Raw genomic sequence first — 23,325 nt, 5'->3', positions numbered from 1 at the left:
AAAAAAAAAAAAAAAAAAAAAAAAAAAAAAAAAGAACTTACTTATGTAACCAAATAGCACCTGCACCCCAATAATTTATGGAAAAATAAAATAAAAAATAAAAGCAATAGCTTTAGTAAGAAAGGACATTTGCAGAATACCTACCAAATATCATATAAAGTTTAGAAACATGCAATAATCAATACATTATTTGGGGCTATATCAAGGTAGAAAACCACAGGAATGATACACATAAAATTAGAACAGTGGTTATTCTCTGGAGGAGGAGGGTGCCATTCAGAGGGGTACCCAAGAGTTATGTATAATAATGATTCATATCCCCATCCAGTGCTGGTTACACGGATGTTTGTTTTTATCCTTACATTACACGTTATATTCTTTTATATGCATGAAACGTAATTTTTTATCATAGTAAAGTATACACAGCAAAATTTAGCATTTTAACCGTTTGTAAGTTTACAGTTCTGTGGCATCAAGTACGTTCATCTTGTGCATCCATCCACCACTATTTCCAAAACGTTTTCATCATCCCAAACTGCTGTTGGTATCATATCCAAGAAATCATACCACCAAGTCCAATGTTATGAAGCTTTTGCTCTGTTTTCTTCTAAGAGTTTTAATTTTAATTTTAGCCTTTATATATAGGTGTTTGATCCATTTTGCATTAATTTTTATACGCCGTGTAAGGTAAGGGTTCAATTTCATTCTTCTGCATTACACATTTTTAAACAGAAACAAAATAAAAGAACAAAAGGAACCCTGACCATTTACAAATGAAGGTGCTGGGATAGAGGTAAAGTAACGTGCTAAGCTCAGACAGCTGATAAAGGCAGCAGGGGCTGCAAGCCAAATCCTGTGGGGCTGTCAAGACGACTGCGGCCTCAGCGGCACCAGCTGCGATCGCTGGTCTGCGCCCACCCACTTACCTGCCCACAGGCTCAAGGACACTAGCTCCTCCCCTTTCCCCACCCACAGGGGGCGGTCCCACGTGGCTCCGGGGCTTTCGGGCTCTGGAAAACTGGCGATGCGGGTGGGAGGAAAGCCCGGAAAACTTTGGCATGACATGGACCGTAGGCAACTGGTTGTGCGGCATGGACTTCAGTTCCGCTGCGGCGTGATAGCCAGGCCCAGTTTTCCCTCCCGCTCCAAGGCGGGGAGGAGCCCGGGGCCCGCTCAGGAAGTTCTGCGCACGCGCGCGTGCTCGGCCCGGATTGGCTGCTCGGAGCGGCGAGGGGCTTGGCGGGAGCTTCCAGTCGCTCGGGAGCGGAGGGCGGCATCATGGCTCCGCGGGGGAGGCATCGGCGGTCGCGGCCTCACAGGCCTGAGGGGTAAGTACTGTCGACCCTCAGAACGCGGGGCCGGAGACCAGCTTGAACTGCTTCCTCGCCTGCCGCGGTTTGCGCCTCCCGGCGCTGTTCCTGCTCCACTGTGGAGCTCGCCCGAGTGGCCAGTCGCCCGGGTCCCGGCTTTCTCGTCAGACTAGTGGGGATAAGAGTGATTCCCACCCGCACGGGCCTAACCCCGCCTGGCGGGCGGGAAGACGTTAGCCAGTGTCGTGTCGTTTTGTGGGGGGCGGTAGTGCCGTCCAGAGTAGTGAGTGTCGAAGTGCTAGCTTGAAAGCAAAACATTCAGCAAATACTTGTTGCCTGCGATTTGGCAGACTTGAATGTGAGTGGAGTTTACTCTCCGGGAATCAGTTTTCTTATTTTGAAGACGCTGGTGTTTTCGGACTGCAAACCACAGACCGGAGCACAAGCGGGGCTGGGGGAGCGAGCTGCCGCCGGCCTTTCTTCAGGGTGGGTCGAGCGGTTGTTGTTTATCCAAGCCAGCGCGCGTTTGGTCGGTTGCAAGACGCGCTTAGAACGCTGGTCGCTGATTGGTTGGCGAATGGCCATCCGAGGCCCGGCCTGGATCTGGCGGGAAGGGTCTCGGCTCGCTGCGGACCGTGCACAAAACCATGCGCCAAGACGGTCTGAAGACAACGGGAGTTCCCCCGGGCGGGGAAGGCTGCCTGGAGAAGGTGGCAGATGCGGGGTTAGGGTGGAAAGCTGGAGCAGGACCCCGCAGGTAGGTGGGGAAACCGAGACCAGACTCCTGGGGCCAGTGGAGAAGAGGATTAGAAAAGAATGTCAGCCTTGAATATCAGCTGAAAAGAGTTGATCCGAAAGGCTAGTGGTTTTTGTTGTCTTTATTTTTATTTTTTTAACTTTTTGGGGGTTTGAGACTCATGAAATCTGTTCAGGCCTCCTCCCAGAACACGCTAATGCACATACAACAGAATTTTTTTTTTTTTTTTTTGAGCCGGAATTTCACTCTAGCCCAGGCTGGAGTGCAGTGGCGCAACCTCCGCCTCCCAGGTTCAAGCGATTCTCCTGCCTCAGCCTCCACAGTAGCTGGGATTACAGGCGTGAGCCACCACGTCCAGCTCATTTGTGTATTTTTAGTAGAAATGGGGTCTCACCATGTTGGCCAGGATGGTCTCGATTTCCTGACCTCATGATCCGCCCGCCTTGACTTCTCAGAGCGCTGGGATTACAGGCGGGAGCCACCGCACCTGGCCCAGAAATTTTACCTGTGGGTTGTCACAGAGGTTTCTATCTCTCAGAAGCCCCACCTTGACTGCAACCTAAGGCAAGGAGGAACCTTGACTTTTTTCCCCCTCCAAGGAAGGACAAGACAGCTCAAAGAGTTTAGATGAAGAAGTTCATGTGGTCTAGTTTTTGTTGTGTTTCTGTTACTTGGCTTTGTGACCCTTGATAAGTCACTTAAATTTTAGGAACCCCGGAATCATCATCTATAAAATTGCCATAAAACCAGTACTTGTCCTACCTTCTTCCTTAGGTTTCATGAACTAAGTAAATAAATCATGAACTTGTTAGAAATGCAGAGTCCCAGGCCACGCCCCAGAGGGACTGAATCATACACTCCTGGGGTGGTGCGGAGCAACCTGTTTCACAAGCCCTGCTGAGAATGTTGATGACACTCCAGTCTGGGAACCACCGCTCTGAACAGTTTTCTAACTTTTTTTTTTTAAACTGTGATTCACAGTAATGATGTTTTACATCACACTTAGTACACATGCGCACACATCCACACATAACAAAACAAAAGGCTTATGAACATAGTATATCCAGTGCATTGTTTCATTTTATATTTTCCTTTTTTTGTTTGTTTTTTTAAAATGCTGGCCTGGCAATCTTAAAAGGACATTATAGGACAATTGATGTGATTTGGGTATGGACTGTAGATTAGATTATGGTATCAGTGTTAAATTCCTTGATTTTAGAAATTGTACCATGAATATGCAGGATAATGCCCTCCTAGGAAAGACATACTATGGTATTTAGGGGTGGAGGTGCACAGTGTCTCCAGTCACACGCACATGCACGCGCGCACGCACACAGCAAATGAGTAAAGGGCATACAGAAGGTCCTTGTACTGTTTGCAACTTTTCTGTGAGCTTGAAATGATATCAAATAAAAGGATACTAAAACATTGGTTTAGACTCACTAGGCTGATTTTACTATCTACAAATGAGAAAAATATGGCTACAATCTGCATGGCATATTTTAAAGTCAGGAATTATGTACTGTATTATTCCAGAGTATCCCCCCGTACCCTTGTATGATGCCTGGTTGGTGGAGGATAGTCTGTACATATTCACTGACTCCTGGCACTATTAGTAATAATAATATATAATTCCTGCCACTGTTATTTCTCGTTTTTATTCTAGTCACCATTGTTACATCTGTTTCCTTGAAGCTTGTTGAAGATATATATACAACTTTATCGTTTGAAGCTATGGCCCAACTGAGAGAGTGTGAAGGGAGGTCGAGGGCAGGCCCTGGATTTGAACTGATGTAAATTTTAATGCAGGCTTGTCTCCCTCCTGGCTCCGTGTTGCTGTGGGCAAGCATACATCTGTAACATGGGATTCACTTCTACCTTATAGGACTATTAGAATTAAATGAGAAAAGGACATACGAGAGCCAGGCACAGGATGGAGCAGGTGTCCGGACTTAGCATTAGCCTACCTCCCCTTGTTGTTCAGCTCTGCAGAGAAAGTCAATCACTGCTGATTGATTAAGGCCTCAGGGAAAAAGTTAACAGCAAGATTCCAACTTTTCCATGTCCCTGAGGGGGAGAGGTATGTTATTTTATAACATTGGTGATAGGATTTGACCTATAAAAAATAAATTTGTGGAATATGGGTTCTTTTTTTTTTTTGTAAAAATGTGTGGAAAGGATCATAACTATGGTGTTTCCTCAGTTATTTTAACTATTTCATAACTCTTGTGGGTTTTTTTTTTTTTGCTGTTTAATAGTGCAAGACGTTCGAAGAACACTTTAGAAAGAACACATTCCGTGAAAGATGTAAGTTATCTTTTTGTGTTGTAGTTTTCTCAAAATTAACAGTACAAAATAACATTTTTTGAGTACCTCAGTTTTGTAGACTTCACTTGGCAAGTTCAATGTTTCTTGTAGTGAAAAAGTGTGTTCATTTTCCTCACACTTTTTCCAGTATAGTGGATAAAATGACTTCTGTTAATGTTTTAGAATTTCCTTTATTTCTGAGCCTAGGTTGGTTTTATTTTCGTTTAGATAATTGGCATCATGTAAAAATTGTACAATGCTGTCAACTTTTTTCACTTAAAGCCATTTCTTGTTGTACTTTTCAAGAATTGTTTATGATTTCATGATACTCCACTTAGTTCACATTACAGGTTTACTTTTCTTTAGAGTCCTAGAATAAATGTATGTGAAAAGTGTGTACATTTCTTTAATGTTCTTGATTGCTAATTCCAATATTTTTTCCAGTGGCTTGTGTGATTGGCATTGTAATCTCACATTAACAGTGTATGACAGTGCCAGGCACCCTGGAAGGAGTTACTTCTGCTTGTTCTGCCCTGAGCTTTCTTTGTCCTGCATAGTCCTTAACTACAGCCTGAAGAGGATAGCTCTCTTCCCCTCTGGGAAACCCTGGGATCACCCTGCAGGATTTTGCTCAGCGCTCTGCTCCCACCCCAGCATTACTTCGCGGGTTCTTTGGGTGGGTTTCTCTCAGTTGTCCTGCCTTGCCCCTGCCATTAGTAGCCAAAGTCCAGTGTGCATCGGAGGGATTTATCTAAGCTCCAGCCTTGGCTGGAAGCCCAGAGTTCCTGGAATGGATTCAGCTTTCCTGGCCTTCCCTCTGCAAGGCAGTGCCTTACATGTGGAGGCCCCCTATGCCTTGGGAGGAGCTGGAAGACCTGCCAGCTCTCTTTGCATTCCACCCACAAGCACTCCAGGAATGATTCTTTTACTGGGGGCATCTGAATGGTCAAGTTTGTATATGGTTTGCCAATTTTATTTTACCTGCTTTATACCTGCCAGAATTTTCTTATTTTCGTATCTGTTAATACTACCCTTCCACATTTTCCGGAACTACCATGAAAGTTTTTCTCATTTTATATATGTTTTCATGTTTCATTAGATTTGGGGTAGCAGACTTCATGGGCATATCAGTATATTGAACTGTAAACCCTGGTGTCCTTTAGTCAGGAGTTGTTAACCCATGTGTACCCTTAAAACTGTTTATGAACTTTTGGGTATATGGGCATATTTCCGGAGATAGGACCCATCACTTTCCCTAGGTCAGAGGTGTAGGCAAACTGGTCCATGGGCCAAATCTAGCCTGCCACCTGTTTTTGTATATCCCTGCAAGCTAAGAATGGTTTTTACATTTTTTAATGGTTGAAATAAAAAGACTATGTCATAACATGTGAACATGATATTAAATTCAAATTGCAGTGTTTAAAAGTCTAATTGTATTGGAACACAGCCATGCTCATTCTTTTCTGTGTGGTTACTGTCGTCATTCACATGACAGTGGTTGAGTTAGTAGTCAAAAGAGAAACCTTATGGCCTGCAAAGCCTAAAATAATTTACTTTCTGGTCCTTTATAGAAAAAGTTTGCCAATCCTTGCCTTAGGTTATCAAAAGAGTCTGTGTCCCCAAAAAGTGTTAGCTTGCTTCTTTCTTTTTATTTTACCTGAAACATTGTAATTGTACACATTTGTGGGGTATAATTTGATCTTGCCATACGTGTCTATGTTGTATAATGACCCAATCGGGGTAGGTAGTGAATCCATCACCCCATGCTTAAGGATTGCTTCCTTAGGCAGCAGTGATTACAAGAATATTCTTGCTGCATAAATCAGCCTATTGTTCTTTGTGAGAGCCAACTCAGTAACTTCAACTTCATTCACTTTTAGAAAGCTGGTCAAAAGTGCAAGCCTATTGACGTGTTCGACTTTCCTGATAATTCTGATGTCTCAAGCATTGGCAGGCTGGGTGAAAATGAGAAAGATGAAGAACCTGATGAGACCTTTGGTTAGTACTTTAAATCTTTATCCTAACGTAACTCTAAAGCAACAACATTTAGGCCAGATATAATAAAAATTAGAAATATCTTCAAATATAAAAATTAGTTGCCTGCATGTAAATATAATGTTCTCTGGGGAGTACTTGATAATTTGAATTAATTTTTCTCACGTCTAGGTACATTGAAACTAAGAACATTATCAAAGTGGTGGCACTCTTCTAGTGGTATTCGTTAACAATCCAGTCACATGAGGACACTTACTATAGTACTGTGTAACAAGAGGAACATAGAATACATTTCTCACTTCATTCTGCCATTTGATAGAGCCATTAATTTAGGGAGGAGAAGAGTATGGGTAATTTTCCTTTGTCCTAAACTCATGGAGGCAGGGGGTGCTTTGGGAGAGCCAGTGGGAGAGCTTCACCTGTGTTCCTTTGGAGTATGAGGTAAAAGGTCAGTACCTGGCTGGCCAGGAGTGTGTGAGTTGTCAGGGTGGGCTGCTTGTGTCACTGGGCACTCCAGAGGCCAGAAATGACAGAGAAAATGCCATGTGCCCCCACATCTAGAACTGTAGTAGTCAGGCATTTTTGCTGGAATAAGTTTTAAGAGAATTTTGAAGGCTTTGGTTTAATTTTTTGTTAATAAAAGAAAATATTATACATTTTATAAGGTGAAATATATTCACCAGAATAATGTCTTTTATTATGACTTGATAAAAATGTCCTATTTGTCTAAAATCTAAATCTAAAAGATCTGAACCTAAAACCCCATAATTTAAAAGATGGAAATGAATTCACATACCATAAAATTCACCCTTTTAAAGTGTACACATCATTGGTTTTTAGTTTATTCACAAGGTTGTACAACTGTCTGCATTATCTAGTTCCAGAAAATTGTTATCATCCTGTAGAGAACCCTGTACCCATGAGTGGTCACTCCCTCTTCCCCCTTCCTTCAGGCCCCTGGCAGCCATGAATCTCCTTTCTGTCTGCAGATTTGCCATTTCTGTACATATCAGTGGAATCCTAGACTCTGGTCCTTTGTGACTGGCTTCTTTTACTTAGTTTGTGTTTTCAGGGTTTATCCATGTTGTAGTGTGTATCTGCTTCATTCCTACACGTTTTTATAGCTCAGCAATACTCCATTGTTTGAATATACCGCAACTTGTTATCCATTTATCAGTTACATTTAGGTGGTTTCTATTTTTGGGCCACTATGGATAATGCTGCTATGAACATTTGTGTATGAGTTTTTGTGTGGGCTTTTTTCACTTCTCTTGGGCATATAGTGGGAGCAGAATTGCTGAGTCCTACGGTAATTCTATTTTTAACTTTTTAAGGAACTGTTCTACAAAGCAGCTACATGACTTTATAATTCCATGGCAGTGTATGAGAGTTGTCATTTCTGCACAGCTTCACTGAAACTTACCGAGTTTTTTATTCTAGCCATCCCCGCGCCTCGTTGTGGGTATGAGTGTATTGGTGGGGGTATGGGTGGTAAAATATAGTTTACCATTTTAACCTTTTTTAAGTGTATGAACTCTGTAGCAGATAAATACATTCACATTGTTGTGCAACCATCATCACCATCCATCTCCAGAACTTTTTCATCTTTCCTAACTGAAACGCTCTATTAAACAACTTCCCGTTCTCCCCTCCCCTCAACTCCTGGCAACCATCATTCTGCTTTCTAGGAATCTGATGTGAAAGGAAGCATACAATAGTTGGTTCTTTGGTAACTGGCTTATTTCATTTAGCATAATGTCTTTGAGGTTTATCTGTGTTGTAGCCTGAGTCAGAATTATTTTTTTTTTTTTTTTTTTTTTTTTTTTGGAGGCAAAGACTTGCTCTCTTACCTAGGCTGAACTGCAGTGGCACAATCTCGGCTCACTGCAACCTCCACCTCCCAGGTTCAAGCAATTCTCCCTGCCTCAGCGTCCCGAGTGGCTGGGATTCCAAGCGCTCCCCTCCCTTCCACACCACGCCTGGCTAATTTTTGTATTTTTTAGTAGAGATGGGGCTTTGCCATATTGGCCAGGCTGGCGTTGAACTCCTGACCGCAGGTGGTCCACCTACCTCGGCCTCCCAAATTGCTGGGATTACAGGCGTGAGCCACCACGCCCAGCCAGAATTTCCTTTTTACGTTGAAGAACAGTCTGTATGTACCACATTTTATTTATCTATTCATCTGTTAATGGACCCTTGGGTTACTTCTGCTTTTTGACTGTGAATAATGCTGCTATTAATACTAACATGAGTGTATCAATAGCTGTTTGAGTCCCTGCTTTCCCCTCTTTGGGGCGTTTACCCAGAAATGGGATTGCTGGATCATATATATTTTATGTTTTCAGGAGTCACCATTTCCGCAGTGCCTGTATTCCCACCAGCAGTGCCCAAGGATTTCAGTTTCTCCACATCCTTGCCTACACTTCTTATTTTCTGGGTGTGTGTTTGTTTTTGTTTTTTAAATAATAGCTAGCCTAAGCTTAGGGTGTGAAGTACTATCTCATTATGGTTTTGATTCATATTTCCCTAATTACTAATGGTGTTCAGCACCTTTTCAGTGTGCTTATGGCTGACCATTTGCTTTTTTTCCCCTTTGACCCTCTTATACATGATTATTGGCCATTTGCATATTCTTTGAAGAAGTTTCTGTTCACCCTTTGCCCGTTTTTAAATTGGATTATTTGTCTTTTTATTGTGAAGTTGTGAGAATCCGGTTTATATGAGTGGTTATCTGTGAACATTTGGGATTGTTCTATTTCTTTTCCCCCTCTTGTTATTCACAGCAATGGAGTAAATAAATCCCTTTGCCTTGTTGAGGGCAATACAAAGTATACTACTAACTTAAAAATTGTGCAGTTGATATGTTCATTATTTAAGCAGCTGTTTATTTGAAAAAATGTTGAAGTTTGCACTGTCGTGCTAAACTTTGAGCATGAAGAAATGGTTGCTTGGCTCTTACCAGGCCCCCTTACAGCAGTTTAGTTCTGTCACCACTGGCCACCTCTTCTTCAAGCTCTCTAACCCTGCGATAAGTCTTGGATCTCTCCTGTTACTCCTCTTTCCTGAGCACCCGCTAGGAGCATCTTTCTCCTCTTAGCATCTCTTTTCTATGCCTTTCCACCAAGTCCATTTGCTCTCCTTCTCTTTTATCTTCTTCCTCATTCAAGGTACCTTTATATGCTATCTAAAGGCTCTGGCATCCCAGAGTAAAGCAGAGAGGAAGTAAGGGAGGCCTGGAATCTCCCCAAAGGGCTTTTCATTCAAAAATACTGTATGACCGCTATATGCAGGGCACTTTGTGAGGTGACCTCTCTAGGCCTGTAGAGTTTATAGTTTAATGCAGTGGTCTCTAATGCAGAGTGTATGACACCTGACAGGGATGAGGAAAGAAAATGTTAGATTTCCGATTTATATTTTTATCTCATTAAAATTTCCCCAACCTGGGCAACATAGTGAGACCCTGTCTCTACAAATAATTTAAAAATTACCTGGGCATGGTGGCATGTGCCTGTAGTCCCAGCTATTCAGGAGGCTGAGGCAGGAGGATCGCTTGAGCTTAGGTGCTCCAGGCTGCGGTGAGCTGAGATCGCACTACTGCATTCCAGCCTGGGCAACAGCGTGAGGCCCTGTTTCAAACACCAAAAATAATTCCATATAAGTGCGGTAATAAAGATTTATTATTCATAAATATTCATGTGTTTGTTGGTGATAGGGTTTAAAATTTTTATTGTTGAGGTGTGAGATCAAAAACATTTGGGAAGTGGCCTGTTTAATTGATTTTGATTTTGTTAGTTGAACAAAGATTGTTTTGTACTCCATTGTAAGGGAATAAACTTCAGTATTGCCCAAATAGCCAGACTTTTAAAGTTGTCTTCTTTTTTGTCTTTTGAAAGATCCTCCTTTACATAGCACAGCTATATATGCTGATGAAGAAGAATTCTCCAAACTTTGTGGACTATCTATCCCTTCAACTCCTCCAGGAAAAGAAGCAAAAATAAGGTACTGGTATATTCAAGCAATTGTTTATTCATGGTTAATGGGATTTCTGAGATAGAAGCTAATAAAAAGAAAGTGTTTTAAGATACTTTGAGCCAACTTGTTATGCTTTTTCTCAAGAGAACTGAGGCATAAAAACTGTATTAATAATTGACAATTATGATAATTATAATAGCTGTGATAACTGACAGAATTCACACCTGATTATCCTAGAAATCATGCCTAGGAAGATAGTTTAGCTTTGAGTCAAATAAGAAAGGAGGGAAAGATTTTATAAGCATAAAATTTTAGGTGATTTTTGGGAGGTCTCTTTCATTTACAAACTCTAATGATCACAAATGAGATGTTTCCTTGTATATGGTAGGTGATAATTACAAAGCAATACAAAGCCTGTTTCAGATGCATTGTTCCTGAGGCGCATTGGTTTGAGTCTTTCAGATTTATGTGAACGTATAGGTCAGGAAAATCTCTATAAAAATGATTTCATAGAGAAAACTTGGGAGCAAGTTATATAATGCAGAACTCTTCGATAACTGTAGTACTCATTTTAAGTTGTTATCTAGAGCAGCTTTTTGACTTACGGACCTCTATTGGGTAATAGGTCAGTTCTAGTTACTAAATGTATTTAGCAAGTATCAAAAGTGCAGTGTTTGTTTCTTTCTTTATTTTTTTGAGATGGAATCTTGCTCTGACTCCCACACTGGAGTGCAGTGGCGTGATCTGGGCTCACTGCAAGCTCCGCCTCCCGGGTTCACGCCATTCTCCTGCCTCAGCCTCCCGAGTGGCTGGGACTACAGGCGCCCACCACCACGCCCAGCTAATTTTTTTTGTATTTTTAGTAGAGACTAGTTTCACCGTGTTACCCAGGCTGGTCTCGATCTCCTGACCTCATGATCCGCCCACCTTGGCCTCCCAAAGTACTGGGATTACAGACGTGAGCCACCGCGCCCGGCCAAAACTGCAGTTTTAAAACAAATATTCCAGTTGGGCAGAAATCTGAGAAGTCATTTTGAGACTGTCTATCCTAGGGAAGTTTTACAGTACTTGGTTATTTTGGAGACTCACTCTGTCACCAGGCTGGAGTGCAGTGGCGCTGTCTCAGCTCACTGCAACCTCCACCTCCTCAGTTCAAGCAATTCTTCTGCCTCAGCCTCTCGAGTAGTTTGGACTACAGGCGCATGCCACGATGCCCAGCGAAATTTTTGTATTTTTTAGTAGAGATGGGGTTTCACCATGTTGGCCAGGATGGTCTTGATCTCCTGACCTCGTGATCTGCCCGCCTTGGCCTCCCAAAGTGCTAGGATTACAGGTGTTAACCACCGCTCCTGGCTGACTCCAGTTTTATATGTTACTGAAAATCAGTAGAAGTCATACATTTGGAAAACATGCACTCTAAATAGTGGTGAATGTAATTTTTAAAGAGGAATACTTTGAGTAAACATTCACATGGTTTAAAAATATAAAAAGGTGTATAGTAAGTCTTCATATCATGTCTACTATCCATCTAGCTCCTAGAACCCACTTCTTCCCTCTCCCTTATTATTTTCTCATATGTCCTTCCAGAATTTCTTGGTGCATATAAAAGTAAATATGAAACACATTTTAACCCTTTTTTTGTGTACAAAAGGCAGCATAGGTTGCTACCTAGCTTTTTTCACTTAATGCATCTTAGAGATCTTTATATGTCAATACACATGGAGCTTTCTCATTGTTCTACCCTTTCAACAGCATGAGTGTTCCTTAGTGTGATTATCCAGTCCTGTGTGAATGGGCAGTCAGGCTGTTTCCAGTCTGTGCTCTCACTTCCAGTGCCACTGGGAGTGCCATTTCACACTTGTGCTTGTGTATCTATAGGAGATAGTCATAAAAGTGAAATTCTGAGTCAAATGAAATGTGTTTGTCATTTTTATAGTTATTGCCACATTGCCACCAAAGTGAGATCAAACTTGGATTTTTGCCAATGTGATAGGTCAAAAATGCTATCCCAGCCTAGTTCTAATTTGTATTCTTCTTAGGAATGATTGAACAGCAATTATTTAAAAGCTCTTGAATTTGTCTTTCTGCAAACTGTTTATATCCTTTTTACTATAGTTGATGTTGGTCATTTTCTTCATGACTTCATTTAAACATTAGTGAGATGAGCCCTATGTTACAGTTTTTTTTTTTTTAACTGGTTCATCTGTCTTTTGACAAAACACCTAATGGTGGTGTTTTTTTTTCCAACATAGAAAATGTTTAGTTTTATTTAGATACGGTGATATATTTATCACTCTTAGCGTTTAGGGATTTTGAGTCATAGTTAGGAAGATGTCTCCCTTCATGTTTTCTTTTAGAACTTGTATGATTTGTATTAAAATCCTTGATCTTTTCTATTCTTGTGAGGTATAAATGCAACTTTTCTCATTGTTTTCTCATTTTTTTAAATGACTTTTAAGAGCTACTTGTTAAGTTAAAAGCAAAGTTACAATCTTTATTGGGTTGAGGTAAATTTATACATTTATTTATAAAAGCTGATCTTAATTAGTTTTGGATTTGGTTTGTTCTTGCTTTTCTAGTTCTTTAAGATGCATCATTAGGTTATTTATTTAAAGATTTTCTTTTTTGATGTAGGCACTTATAGCTGTAAACTTCCCTCTTAGTATTGCTTTTGTGGTATCCCATAGGCTTTGGTATGTTGTGTTTCCATTATCATTTGTCTCAAGAAATTGTTCAGCTTCCTTCTTAATCTCTTAATTGACCCACTGGTCCTTCATTAACTTTTTTTCTCTGTGTGTTTGTATAACTTCCAAAATTCCTCTTGTTATTGATTTCTAGTTTTATTCCACAGGAAGATACTTGATATTTCAGTTTTTAAAAAATGTTTTAAGACTTGTTTTGTGACCTATCACATGGTCTGTACTTGAAAATGATCCATGTGCTGAGGAAAAGAATGTGTATTCTGTAGCTGTTGGATGAAATGTTCTATATCTGTTAGGTCCATATGGTCTACAGTGCAGATTAAGTCTGCTGTTTCTTTATTGATCTTCTGTCTGGAAGATCTCTCCAGTGCTGAAAGTGGGGTGTTGAAGTCTCCAGCTAATGTATTGGGGTCTGTCTCTCCCTTTAGCTCTAATAATACTAGCTTCATCTATCTGGGTGTTCCAATGTTGGGTGCATGTATATTTAAAATTGTTGTATCCTCTTGCTGAATTTGACCCCTTTTGTCATTACGTAGTGACCTTCTTTGTCTCTTCTTACAGTTTCTGTCTCAAAAATCTAGTTTATCTGAAATAAGTATAGCTATTCTGCCCTTTTTTTGGTTTCCATTGGCATGGAATATCTTTTTCCGTACCTTTATTTTCACTCTGTGTGTATCTTTATAGATGAAATGTGTTTCTTGTAGGCAACAAATCATTGGGTCTTTTTTCCCCCCCAATCTAGCCACTCTATGTCTTTTGATTGGAGAGTTTAGTCCATTTACATTCAGTATTACTATTGCTAAGCAGGGACTTACTCATGCCATTTTATTTTTTGTTTTCTGATTGTTTTGTGGCCCTCTCTTCTTTTCTTCCTTCCTGTCTTGCTTTTAGTAAAGGTGATTTTCTCTGGCAGTGTGATTTCTTGGTCTTTTTATGTATTTGTTGTTTTTTTTAATTTGAGGTTACCATGAGGCTAGCAGGTACTGCCATATAACCCATTATTTTATGCCGTTAACAACTTAACCCTGCTTTCATAAACAAGCCAAAAAAAACTAATAAAAACTCTACACTTTCACTTTGCTCCCCCACTTTTTAACTTTTTGTTTTTACTTTTATTGTACTGTTTATGTTTTGAAAAGTTGTTATTTTTGATTGGTTCATCTTTTAGTCTTTCTACTTACAATGAGAGTAGTTTACACACATCAGCTACAGTGTTATCTTTTTCCGTGTACTTGATATTACCAGTGAGTTTTATACCTTCAGGTGATTTATACTGCTCATTAATGTCCTTTTCTTTCTGCTTGAATTACTCCCTTTAGCATTTCTTTTGGGACAGGTCTGGAGTTGATAAAATTTCTCAGCTTTTGTTTGGGAAAGTCTTTATTTCTTTTTCATGTTTGAAGGATATTTCCACCAGATATATTCTTATAGGGTAAAAGTTTTTTTCCTTCAACACTTTAAATATATCATGCCAGTCTCTCCTGGCCTGTAAGGTGTCCACTGAAAGTCTGCTGCCAGACATATCGGAGCTCCATTGTAAGTTACCTGTTTCTTTTCTCTTGCTGCTTTTAGATTCTTTATCTTTGACCTTTGGGTGTTTTATTATTAAATGCCTTGAGGTAGTCTTCTTTGGGTTAAAGCTGCTTGGTGTTGGTTGTATAACCTTCTTGTACTTGGATATTGATACCTTTCTCTTGGTTTGGGAAGTTCTCTGTTACTACCTTTTTGAATAAACTTTCTACCCGCCTTTCTCTACCTTTCTTTAAGGCCAGTAACTCTTTGATTTGCCCTTTGAAGCTTTTTCTAGACCCTGTAGGCATGCTTCATGACTGTTTTTTCTTTTTTCTTTTTTTTCCTCTGTATTTTCAAATAGCCTTTCTTCAAGCTCACTAATTCTTTCTTCTGCTTGATAGATTCTGCTATTAAGAGACTCTGATGTATTCTTTAATATGTCAGCTACATTTTTCAACTGCTGAATTTCTGCTTGATTTTTTAAAATTATTTCAATTCTTTGTTAAAGTGATCTGATAGAATTCTGAATTCCTTCTCTGTGTTATCTTGAATTTCTTTGAGTTTCCTCAAAACAGCTATTTTGAATTCTCTGTCTAGAAGGTCACGTATCTGCTGTTTCCCCAGTATTGGTCCCTGGTGCCTTATTTAGTTCATTTGATGAGGTCATGTTTTACTGGATGGTCTTGATGCTTATGGATGTTTATCAGTGTCTGGACATTGAAGAGTCAGGTATTTATTGTAGTCATTGGAGTCTGGGCTTGTTTGGATCCATCCTTTTTGGGAAGGCTTTCCAGATATTTGAAAGGACTTAGGTGTTGTGATCTGCATTAGGGGGTCTCATGACCCTGACTGGTGCCCTGTGCTACTGTGGCTGAGCTGGTATCCAAGATGGAAAACAAAGTCCTCTCCACTCTTCTCTCTCTTCTCCTCTCGCAGAAGAAAGAGGTCTCTTTTGGAGCCATGGGCTGTGCTGTCTGGGCCTGGGAGAGGGGTGATGCCAGCACACCCTTAGCCACACTGGTTGGTGTCTCAGTAGGTCTCATGCCCCCACAGTCCACTGGCTCCAAGCCCAGCTCAGCACTAGGAGTTACCATCCTTGTGGCCTAGACTGCCCCTCAGGCTCACGTGGGGCCGCAGAGCACTTTAGCCCACAGTGGCAAGGCTTGTCAGAGCTCTACCTCCCACTGCTAAGATGGGCAATTCCCCTCACACCAGGACTAGTCCAAATGCTCCCTCTGTGTGTGGGCATCAGTTTAGTTCAGCCTGGTTCTGCTTTCTGCTGTTAAAGGACAGCGCTGATTTCAAAGCAAAGCTGCAAAATCACTGCGCTCTCCCGCTAAGAGCACAGATTCTCTGTGCCACGCAGCCACTGTCGGAGATGGGGAAGGGGTAGCGTCAGCGATTGTAGACTCTTTCCTACCCTCTTCAGTGCCTCTTTCAGCGATAGGAAGTCAAGAACAGGCACTGTGAGTACTCAGCTGACTTTTGTTTCCTGTGAAGGTGCTCCCTTTGTATAGATAGTTGTTAAACTTTGTGTTCCTGCGGGGACAATCAGTGGAGCCCTCTGTTCAGCCATCTTGCTCCTGGCTGTTTCCTCTCCTGTTTTTTTTTTCTTTATGTGTAGGTGATTCTGTTCTCAGCCCTCTCTTCTCTGGCCCTCTCTTCTCCATCCAACCCCAGTTCACGCTCATGGTTTTAACTACCTGTGTGCCACCGTTTCTCAAGTTTGTCTTTTGTCCAGACCCTCTCCTGAGTTCCAAGATGTCTTGCACATTGGCCATATTTCTCTAGATGCCCATAGGCACCTCACTCAGCAAAGGCAAAACTGAGCTCCTTTTCCTTCTCATCTAGTGTCAGTGAACTCTTTTGGTATTCTCTAGGTTAATAGTCTTGCCATTCACCCAGTCCCCTCCAATCCAGCAATCTGGGAATCAGTCCTGGTATGTTCTGTCTGGCCAGTCCTATTTTTCTGGCCTGTGACTGCCTTGAGAATCCGTTTTTCCTTTCCACAACCCTGCCACCTCCCTGTGGCTGCCATGGTTTGGGGACTTCACTCTTACCAGCATTCCTGCGGTAGTTTCCTGTCTGGTGTTCTTATCTCTCGTGCCAGCTCCCTCTGGCCTACCTTCCCATACACCTTCCAGAGTGATCTTTTGAAACCCCAGTCTCGTCTTACTCCTACGTCCACGTCCTGTTAGGGCTCTCCTTTGTCTGTATGCATGGCATAGAGGGCCCCTGTGCCAGTTGGGATCCTTGGGTGAGTAGACACTGAGGCAGTTAGGAATGGAAGGGGTTTATTAGTGATATCTGTGAAGGGTAAAGTTGGAATAAGCAGGATGGGGCAGAGATGGCCTCAAATTGCACTGCAGTGCCTACAGTTCTGAACAAGCCACTGCGGAGCTCTGGAGGAGTGAGGGCTGTTAAAAGGAGGCCTGACCTGTATCAGGCAGAAACGTCGAGGCCCCAGACCCTCGCTGTGCTTACTTGTTGGCTAGAGACTGCCCACAGCTATAGCCTCTGCCCAGATGCTGCAGTGGATCTAGAAGACGCTGCAGCTGGAGGCTGGCGCTGACCATAGGAGATCCATGCAGCATGCCCATGTGGGTACCCTGCAGCCCTTCATTCATAGCCTTTGGCTTTTCCCGAGCGTTTGTTATCTTCTCTTAGAAAATACATTTTATCCGTGCTCTGTTGCACGTTTCTTGAACGTGCCAGGCTGTTTTACACCACCATGCTTTTACATTAACTTTTCCATCTGCTTTAGATGTCCTTCTCCACACTTGTTTTCCTGAAAAAAGTTTTTTACCAGTCACCGCCAAGTGTCATAACTGTGATGCCTTTCCTAATACCCAAGCCGTGTCTCCACATCATCTTCTCTGTCAGGTGCTTGCCAGGTCATCACTCTGCACTATCTTTGGCCTTCCTACTAGACAGTGAACCCTTTGAAGGAAAACCTCTCAATTTTGAAGTAATTTTATTCACTGTACTTTGTATTTTGAGGTTGGTGTTAAATAAATTTGTTGTATTGAACAGAATGAAAAGATGAATTTTCATATCCCATCAGAAGTTAGGACTATTTTTTTCCTTTTTAAAGGATAAAAGGTGTTCCCTTTTCTATCACCTAAGGATGGGCCTAGTGGATTAGCTTTTAGTACAAATGATGGCCCATATGCCTGGGACTGGTAACTTGGAGAAAAGTGCAGTTCTCAGACATCACCACAGGTGCTGCAGTAATGGAACAGGTTACTTGCTTGCCTGGGATAAACTCATGTGGCCTGGGTATGGGAAGATGTGGGAGGCAGCAGTAAACCTGGGAACATGGCAGGCTTGTATGTGACAAGTAGGATATTTCCTCACTAAATTGAGTCTGTTTTCGTGTTGGATGAGCAAGTTAGAGAAGACATGCGAATATAAATGGAATGTGTACAAGATATTGATGACTTGTACTTTTTACAGTTCAGACACTTCTGGAAATGAAGCAAGTGCAATCGAATCTGTAAAAATTAGTGCAAAAAAGGTATGTAGGAGTATTCGCTCTTCTATTTTAATTTGTAATATAGTTTGATTGGATTCAAATAGAAAATGTTCTGTAAAATATTTCATTTCCTCTTTAGATTGGATGCAAATAGAGAAAATATTCCATAGCAACATTTTTCATAAAGTTCTATTTTTAGAATATACTTTTATAGTAAAAAGCAAAATATTTTTGTTATCTGAAGTGTTTTTCATTAAAGAGGTCTCACATCTCTGTGTACTTTGTCAATTTTCATAGCATTCTTGTACTGTGGTTAGGTCGTGATTTTAAAAGGCAGAGGGAATTGTTGGGAGTGTTTATTGTAACCTTTGATTTAGGTTTCCTGTCCTATCCATTAATTATGTTGCTGTCTTCCTATTATGTTCAGTTTTGAAGTTTAGAAGTGAGTAATGTGGACTGTATATATGGTTTTCTACTATTACAGTAAGAATTATAAGCATTTCTATTTTCTAAATAAGTACTGCTGTTTTTTTCTTTTACACAGCCAGGAAGAAAGCTCAAGCCCATTAGTGATGACTCTGAAAGCACTGAAGGAAGTGATACAAGAAGAAAAGTTAAATCAGCAGAGAAAACAAATACACAGCGTCATGAGGTTATTCCAACTACAGCATCTTCAGTACTTTCAGAGAAACCAGCTGAGTCGGTCACTTCTAAAAAGACAGGACCCCTTAGTGCCCAGCCCTCTGTTGAAAAAGAGAACTTGGCACTAGCAAGTCAATCGGTAAGAATGTCAGCCATCCCCAAGGAGAGCAAAAAAGGTTTATTGAAAAATGTTGGGGAAGAAAATGAAGCATTTTCTCTTTCCTTCATATCTTTTCAAAGATAAATTTTATATTTTCCTTAATGTAATAAAAATGTTTGTTTTAGAAAATCTAGATGGTATGGCCGGGTGCAGTGGCTCACGCCTGTAATCCCAGCACTTTGGGAGACCGAGGCAGGGGGATCACTTGAGGTCAGGAGTTCAAGACCAGCCTGGGCAACATGGTGAAACCCTGTCTCTACTAAAAGTACAAAAATTAGCTGGATGCAGTGGCGCACGCCTGTAATCCCAGCTACTCGGGGCTGAGGCAGGAGAATCGCTTGAGTCCAGGCGGCGGAGCTTGCAGTGAGCTGAGATCGCACCATTGCACTCCAGCCTGGGTGACAGAGCAAGACTCCGTCTTAAAAAAAAGAAAAAAAAAAAACTAGAAGGCATGGAAAAGAAGATAAAATCACCTATAATTCCATAACCCAAAATAACCACGTCTTTTGGTCTATGCTGTTCAGTCCTTTCAGTGAGCTTTAATTACCCTGAGATCATATACTTGTTATTAAGTATTCAACAATGCGTAACATTCCATTCATGGCATGCCATAGTTAATCTCTTACTAATGAAGAATTGCTATTTAAAAAATTATAAGTGCTTTGATGAATTTTGTTGTAGCTAAATATTCGTGCATTCCTTAGATCATTTCCTTAGAAAAAAACTACTGATAAGAATTCTGGGTCTTAGGTCAGGCGCGGTGGCTCATGCCTGTAATCCTACCACTTTGGGAGGCCAAGGCATGCGGATCACCTGAGGTCAGGAGTTCGAGACCAGCCTGGCCAACATGGCAAAACCCCTTCTCTGCTAAAAATACAAAAATTAGCCGGGTGTGGTGGTGCATGCCTGTAATCCCAGCTACTCAGAAGGTTGTAGCAGGAGAATCAACTTGAACCCAGGAGGTGGAGGTTGGAGTGAGCTGAGACTGTGCCGCTGTACTGGGCAATAGAGTGAGACTCAGTCTCAAAAAACAAAGAATTCTGGGTCTTACTGGTTCTAAAATTCTTGACATATAATATCTTTTGGCAAGTTCTTAATATGTGATTAATTCATTTGGGCTTAATTGAATAAATAATTTATGCTCATGTTTGAAAACTTTTTGAAGTATAGTAAATTGTCCCTGCTACCCTGTCTTCTTCACCTTTCCACCTGCTAAACATACACACAGGTAACCTTATACTTTCTTATATATCTTTCAAATTTCCTTTTGTACATGTAAACAAGTATGAATGTATATTCTTATTTTTATTTCCTGTCTTTACACAAATTGACGCAAACTATGATCTCTGTTGTTGATCTGTTTTGGTGAACATCCCATGTGCACTTGAATTTGCAGTTGTGTTCTGTAAATGTCAGTTGAGGTCAAGTGTAGTTCAGAGATTTTGTCTCCTTACTCTTGTTTTTGGTGATGGGGGATGGTCTGCTTGATCTATCAGTTACTTAGAGGAGGTATTTTTTTAACTTCTGCTAAAAGTCCATTGACTTTTGATGTAATTTTAAATATGGTGAGGTTCACATCTACCATACTCTGTTTTCCATTTGCTCCTGTTTTCTGTCTCTCTTAGAACTGATTTTGGATTAGTTGAACATTGTTTTTGTATTCTGTTTTATTTTCTCTATTGACTTCTTAGCTATACCTTTTTAAATTTTTTTCAGTGGTTGCTCCTGGGTTAAAAATGTACATCCTTAAATTAGCAAAGTCTATTTAGAATCAGTGTGTTATCACTTCATACATTCTACTTGACAATTAACTACCTCCCACTACATAAATGTAATTACGTAACAATATTATGTATAATTCTATTTATCCATCCCCATCCTCTGCTGTTTTGTCTTGTTTTACTTCTGTGTTACAAATCTAACCTTACAGTATTGTCATTTCTGCTTGAAAGAGTTGTTTTTTTTAAAAAAAATATGAGAAGCAGCAGCTCTGTAGTCTTCTACCAGTTCCTCTCTCCAGTTCACTGATTGCCTGCCTATAGATACTAGTTTCCATCTGTTACCTTTTCCATCAGCCTACAGAATATCTTCTAGCATTTCTTTCATGGCAGGTCTGCTGGTGACAAATTCTCTCAGATTTTGTTTATCTGAAAGTGTTTTTATTTCAACTCTGTTTTTGAAGGATATTTCACTGGCTGTGGAATTCTGAGTTGACAGATTTATTCCCCAGCTCTTTATACCATTCTGTTGTCTTCTGGTCTCCATGGTTTCTGATGAGCCGTGAGTTGTCTCTTTCCCACGTACATTTACCTTGTCCTGTGCCCCCAATGCTGCTTGCCCTTCATTATCAACTATGTTGTTATCCTCACGATAGCGTTTTCTGGTAGGCTTTATGTGGTCTCACCCGGCACATGGGCAGTACTTAGACAAGGCCTCTTAGGACCCCCGTTCCACAGGCACCTGTGCTCTCCTGAGCAGCTTATTCCAAGTGCCTCTCAGCTGGGTAGGATTGTCATGCCCTGCTTAGACTTCAGCTCACTATACCCCATTTAGAAACTCTGTGTGCATGGAGTGGGGGTGGTAGTCATAGGGTTCACCTTCCAAGTTTCCCCTTTCTCCTGGAACTCAGTCTTGTATTGCCTATTGTCCAATGCCTGAATAAAATTGCCACCCCTTTTCCCCCATTTTATGGTTGTTTATGGCAAGAGAGCTAGTTTGGAAGCTGTTACTTCACCGTAGCTGGAACAGAAATTTGAGCTGATTCCACATGTTATTATCTTAAGTAAAAGTTCAACTTTCCCATCAAGGCAACAATTGTTATAAGTCAACTGAAAGTTTTATTTGCTCTTATTTTGTGATGGTTTTGTTTGCAATGCTTCCTTATATTAATGTAGATAATTTATATAACTAATCTGTTTTACAACTAAATGAGAATTATAGCTAAAGTTTTTTTTCTTCTTGAGATGGAGTCTCGCTCTGTCACCCAGGCTGGAGTGCAGTGGTGCAATCTCAGCTCACGGCAACCTTTGACTCCTCCCAGGTTCAAGCAGTTCTTCTGCCTCAGCCTCCCCAGTAGCTGGGACTACAGGCGTGCGCCACCACACCCTGGCAATTTTTGTATTTTTAGTAGAGGTGGGGTTTTACCATGTTGGCCAGGCTGGTCTGGAACTCCTGACCTCAAGTGATCTGCCTGCCTCAGCCTCCCAAAGTGCTAGGATTACAGGCATGAGCCACTATGCCCAGCTAAAATATTGAATGACAGTTTGGTAACAGTCTTAATCCTTATGTTTTAAGAGAAAGAAAACTTCTTAAAACCTTAATGCTTTTTTTTTTTTTTTTTGTAGAAAACTCAGAAAAAAGGGAAGATGTCTCGTGGCAAAAAGAAGAAATCAAGAAGTAAAGCCGTAGGCTCAGGTAGAGAATGATGTTTTATATTTTGTCACTCGTTCAGGAATTTCATGAGAGAAATAAGACCCTATTCTTAATTTGTTATAGTTGTAAATTGTAAGTACATAAAATTGCCACTTTTAAAAATTAGGAATATGTGACTTTGAAGTAACATTTTTTCTAACATTTTGTCATGAAAATTTTCAGCATACAACTAAGATGGAAAAAAAATTTATATATTCATATACCCACTACTTAGATTTTACAGTTAACATTTTATTATTTACTTTATTAGATAGGTAGTAAAGTTAGTATTAATAATTCAGTTTTTAAGGCATTTTAAAATAATGTAGACATCAGTACTTCCTCTGGAATACTTAAGTATGTACATGATTAACTGGAATTCAGTGTGTTTACAGTTTTTTCTTTGAATGTAAAATGTACATGCAGTACAATGTGTAACTCAAGCTGCTGTCAACATGTGAAGTCTTTACTCCAGAAAGTTCCCCCATGCCTCTTTCATGTCAGTCCCCACCCCATATCTCCGGAGGCAGTGGCTTCAGGGATGTTTTTTCTGCCATGGATTAGTTTTGTCTGTTCTGGGATTTTGTGTAGATGGAATCTTATAGTGTGTACTCTTTTGTGTAAGGCTTCTTTCACTCAGCGTAGTTTTTTTGCAATCCATCTATGTTGTTTGGTATCATTTTTATTACTGAGCTGATTCCACTGTGTGATTACACCACAGTTGACCAGTCTCTTACTGATGGACAGCTGAGTTGTTTTCAGGTTTTGGCTATTTGAATAAAGCTGCTGTGAACTTTTTGTTGTTGTTGTTGTTGAGACTGAGTCTTGCTCTGTTGCCAGGCTGGAGTGCAGTGGCTTGATCTCAGCTCACTGCAACTTCCGCCTCCCAGGTTCAAGCGAATCTCCTGCCTCAGTCTCCTGAGTAGCTGAGACTACAGGCCCACACCACCATGCCCGGCTAATTTTTTGTATTTTTAGTAGAGATGGGGTTTCACCATGTTGGCCAGGATGGTCTTAATCTCCTGACCTCATGATCCACCTGCCTTGGCCTCCCAAAGTGCTGGGATTACAGGTGTGAGCCA

At 40.9% G+C, this 23,325-nt stretch overlaps 1 protein-coding gene across 3 annotated transcripts in view; it reads left to right on the top strand.

Annotated features, from left to right (window-relative positions):
* The first annotated feature begins 1,213 nt into the window (after positions 1-1,213).
* CENPU (centromere protein U) overlaps positions 1,214-23,325 on the top strand; it is a 44,215-nt gene continuing 22,103 nt past the window's right edge. For all 3 annotated transcript variants that reach the window (XR_001008247.1, XM_012000160.1, XM_012000161.1), the window contains exons 1-7: positions 1,214-1,328; positions 4,326-4,374; positions 6,255-6,372; positions 10,263-10,368; positions 18,012-18,072; positions 18,575-18,811; positions 22,177-22,246. Coding sequence is in view for 2 of the 3 variants with exons in the window: in XM_012000160.1 (XP_011855550.1) it covers positions 1,279-1,328; positions 4,326-4,374; positions 6,255-6,372; positions 10,263-10,368; positions 18,012-18,072; positions 18,575-18,811; positions 22,177-22,246 (691 nt within the window). In the remaining variant the exon portion in view is untranslated. The remainder of the gene's footprint in view (positions 1,329-4,325; positions 4,375-6,254; positions 6,373-10,262; positions 10,369-18,011; positions 18,073-18,574; positions 18,812-22,176; positions 22,247-23,325) is intronic.

The sequence above is a fragment of the Mandrillus leucophaeus genome, unplaced genomic scaffold (assembly GCF_000951045.1).
Source record: "Mandrillus leucophaeus isolate KB7577 unplaced genomic scaffold, Mleu.le_1.0 Scaffold62, whole genome shotgun sequence".
NCBI lineage: Eukaryota > Metazoa > Chordata > Mammalia > Primates > Cercopithecidae > Mandrillus > Mandrillus leucophaeus.
The sequence above is the reverse complement of the archived record's forward strand: the minus strand, read 5'-3'. Positions and strand labels throughout refer to the sequence as shown.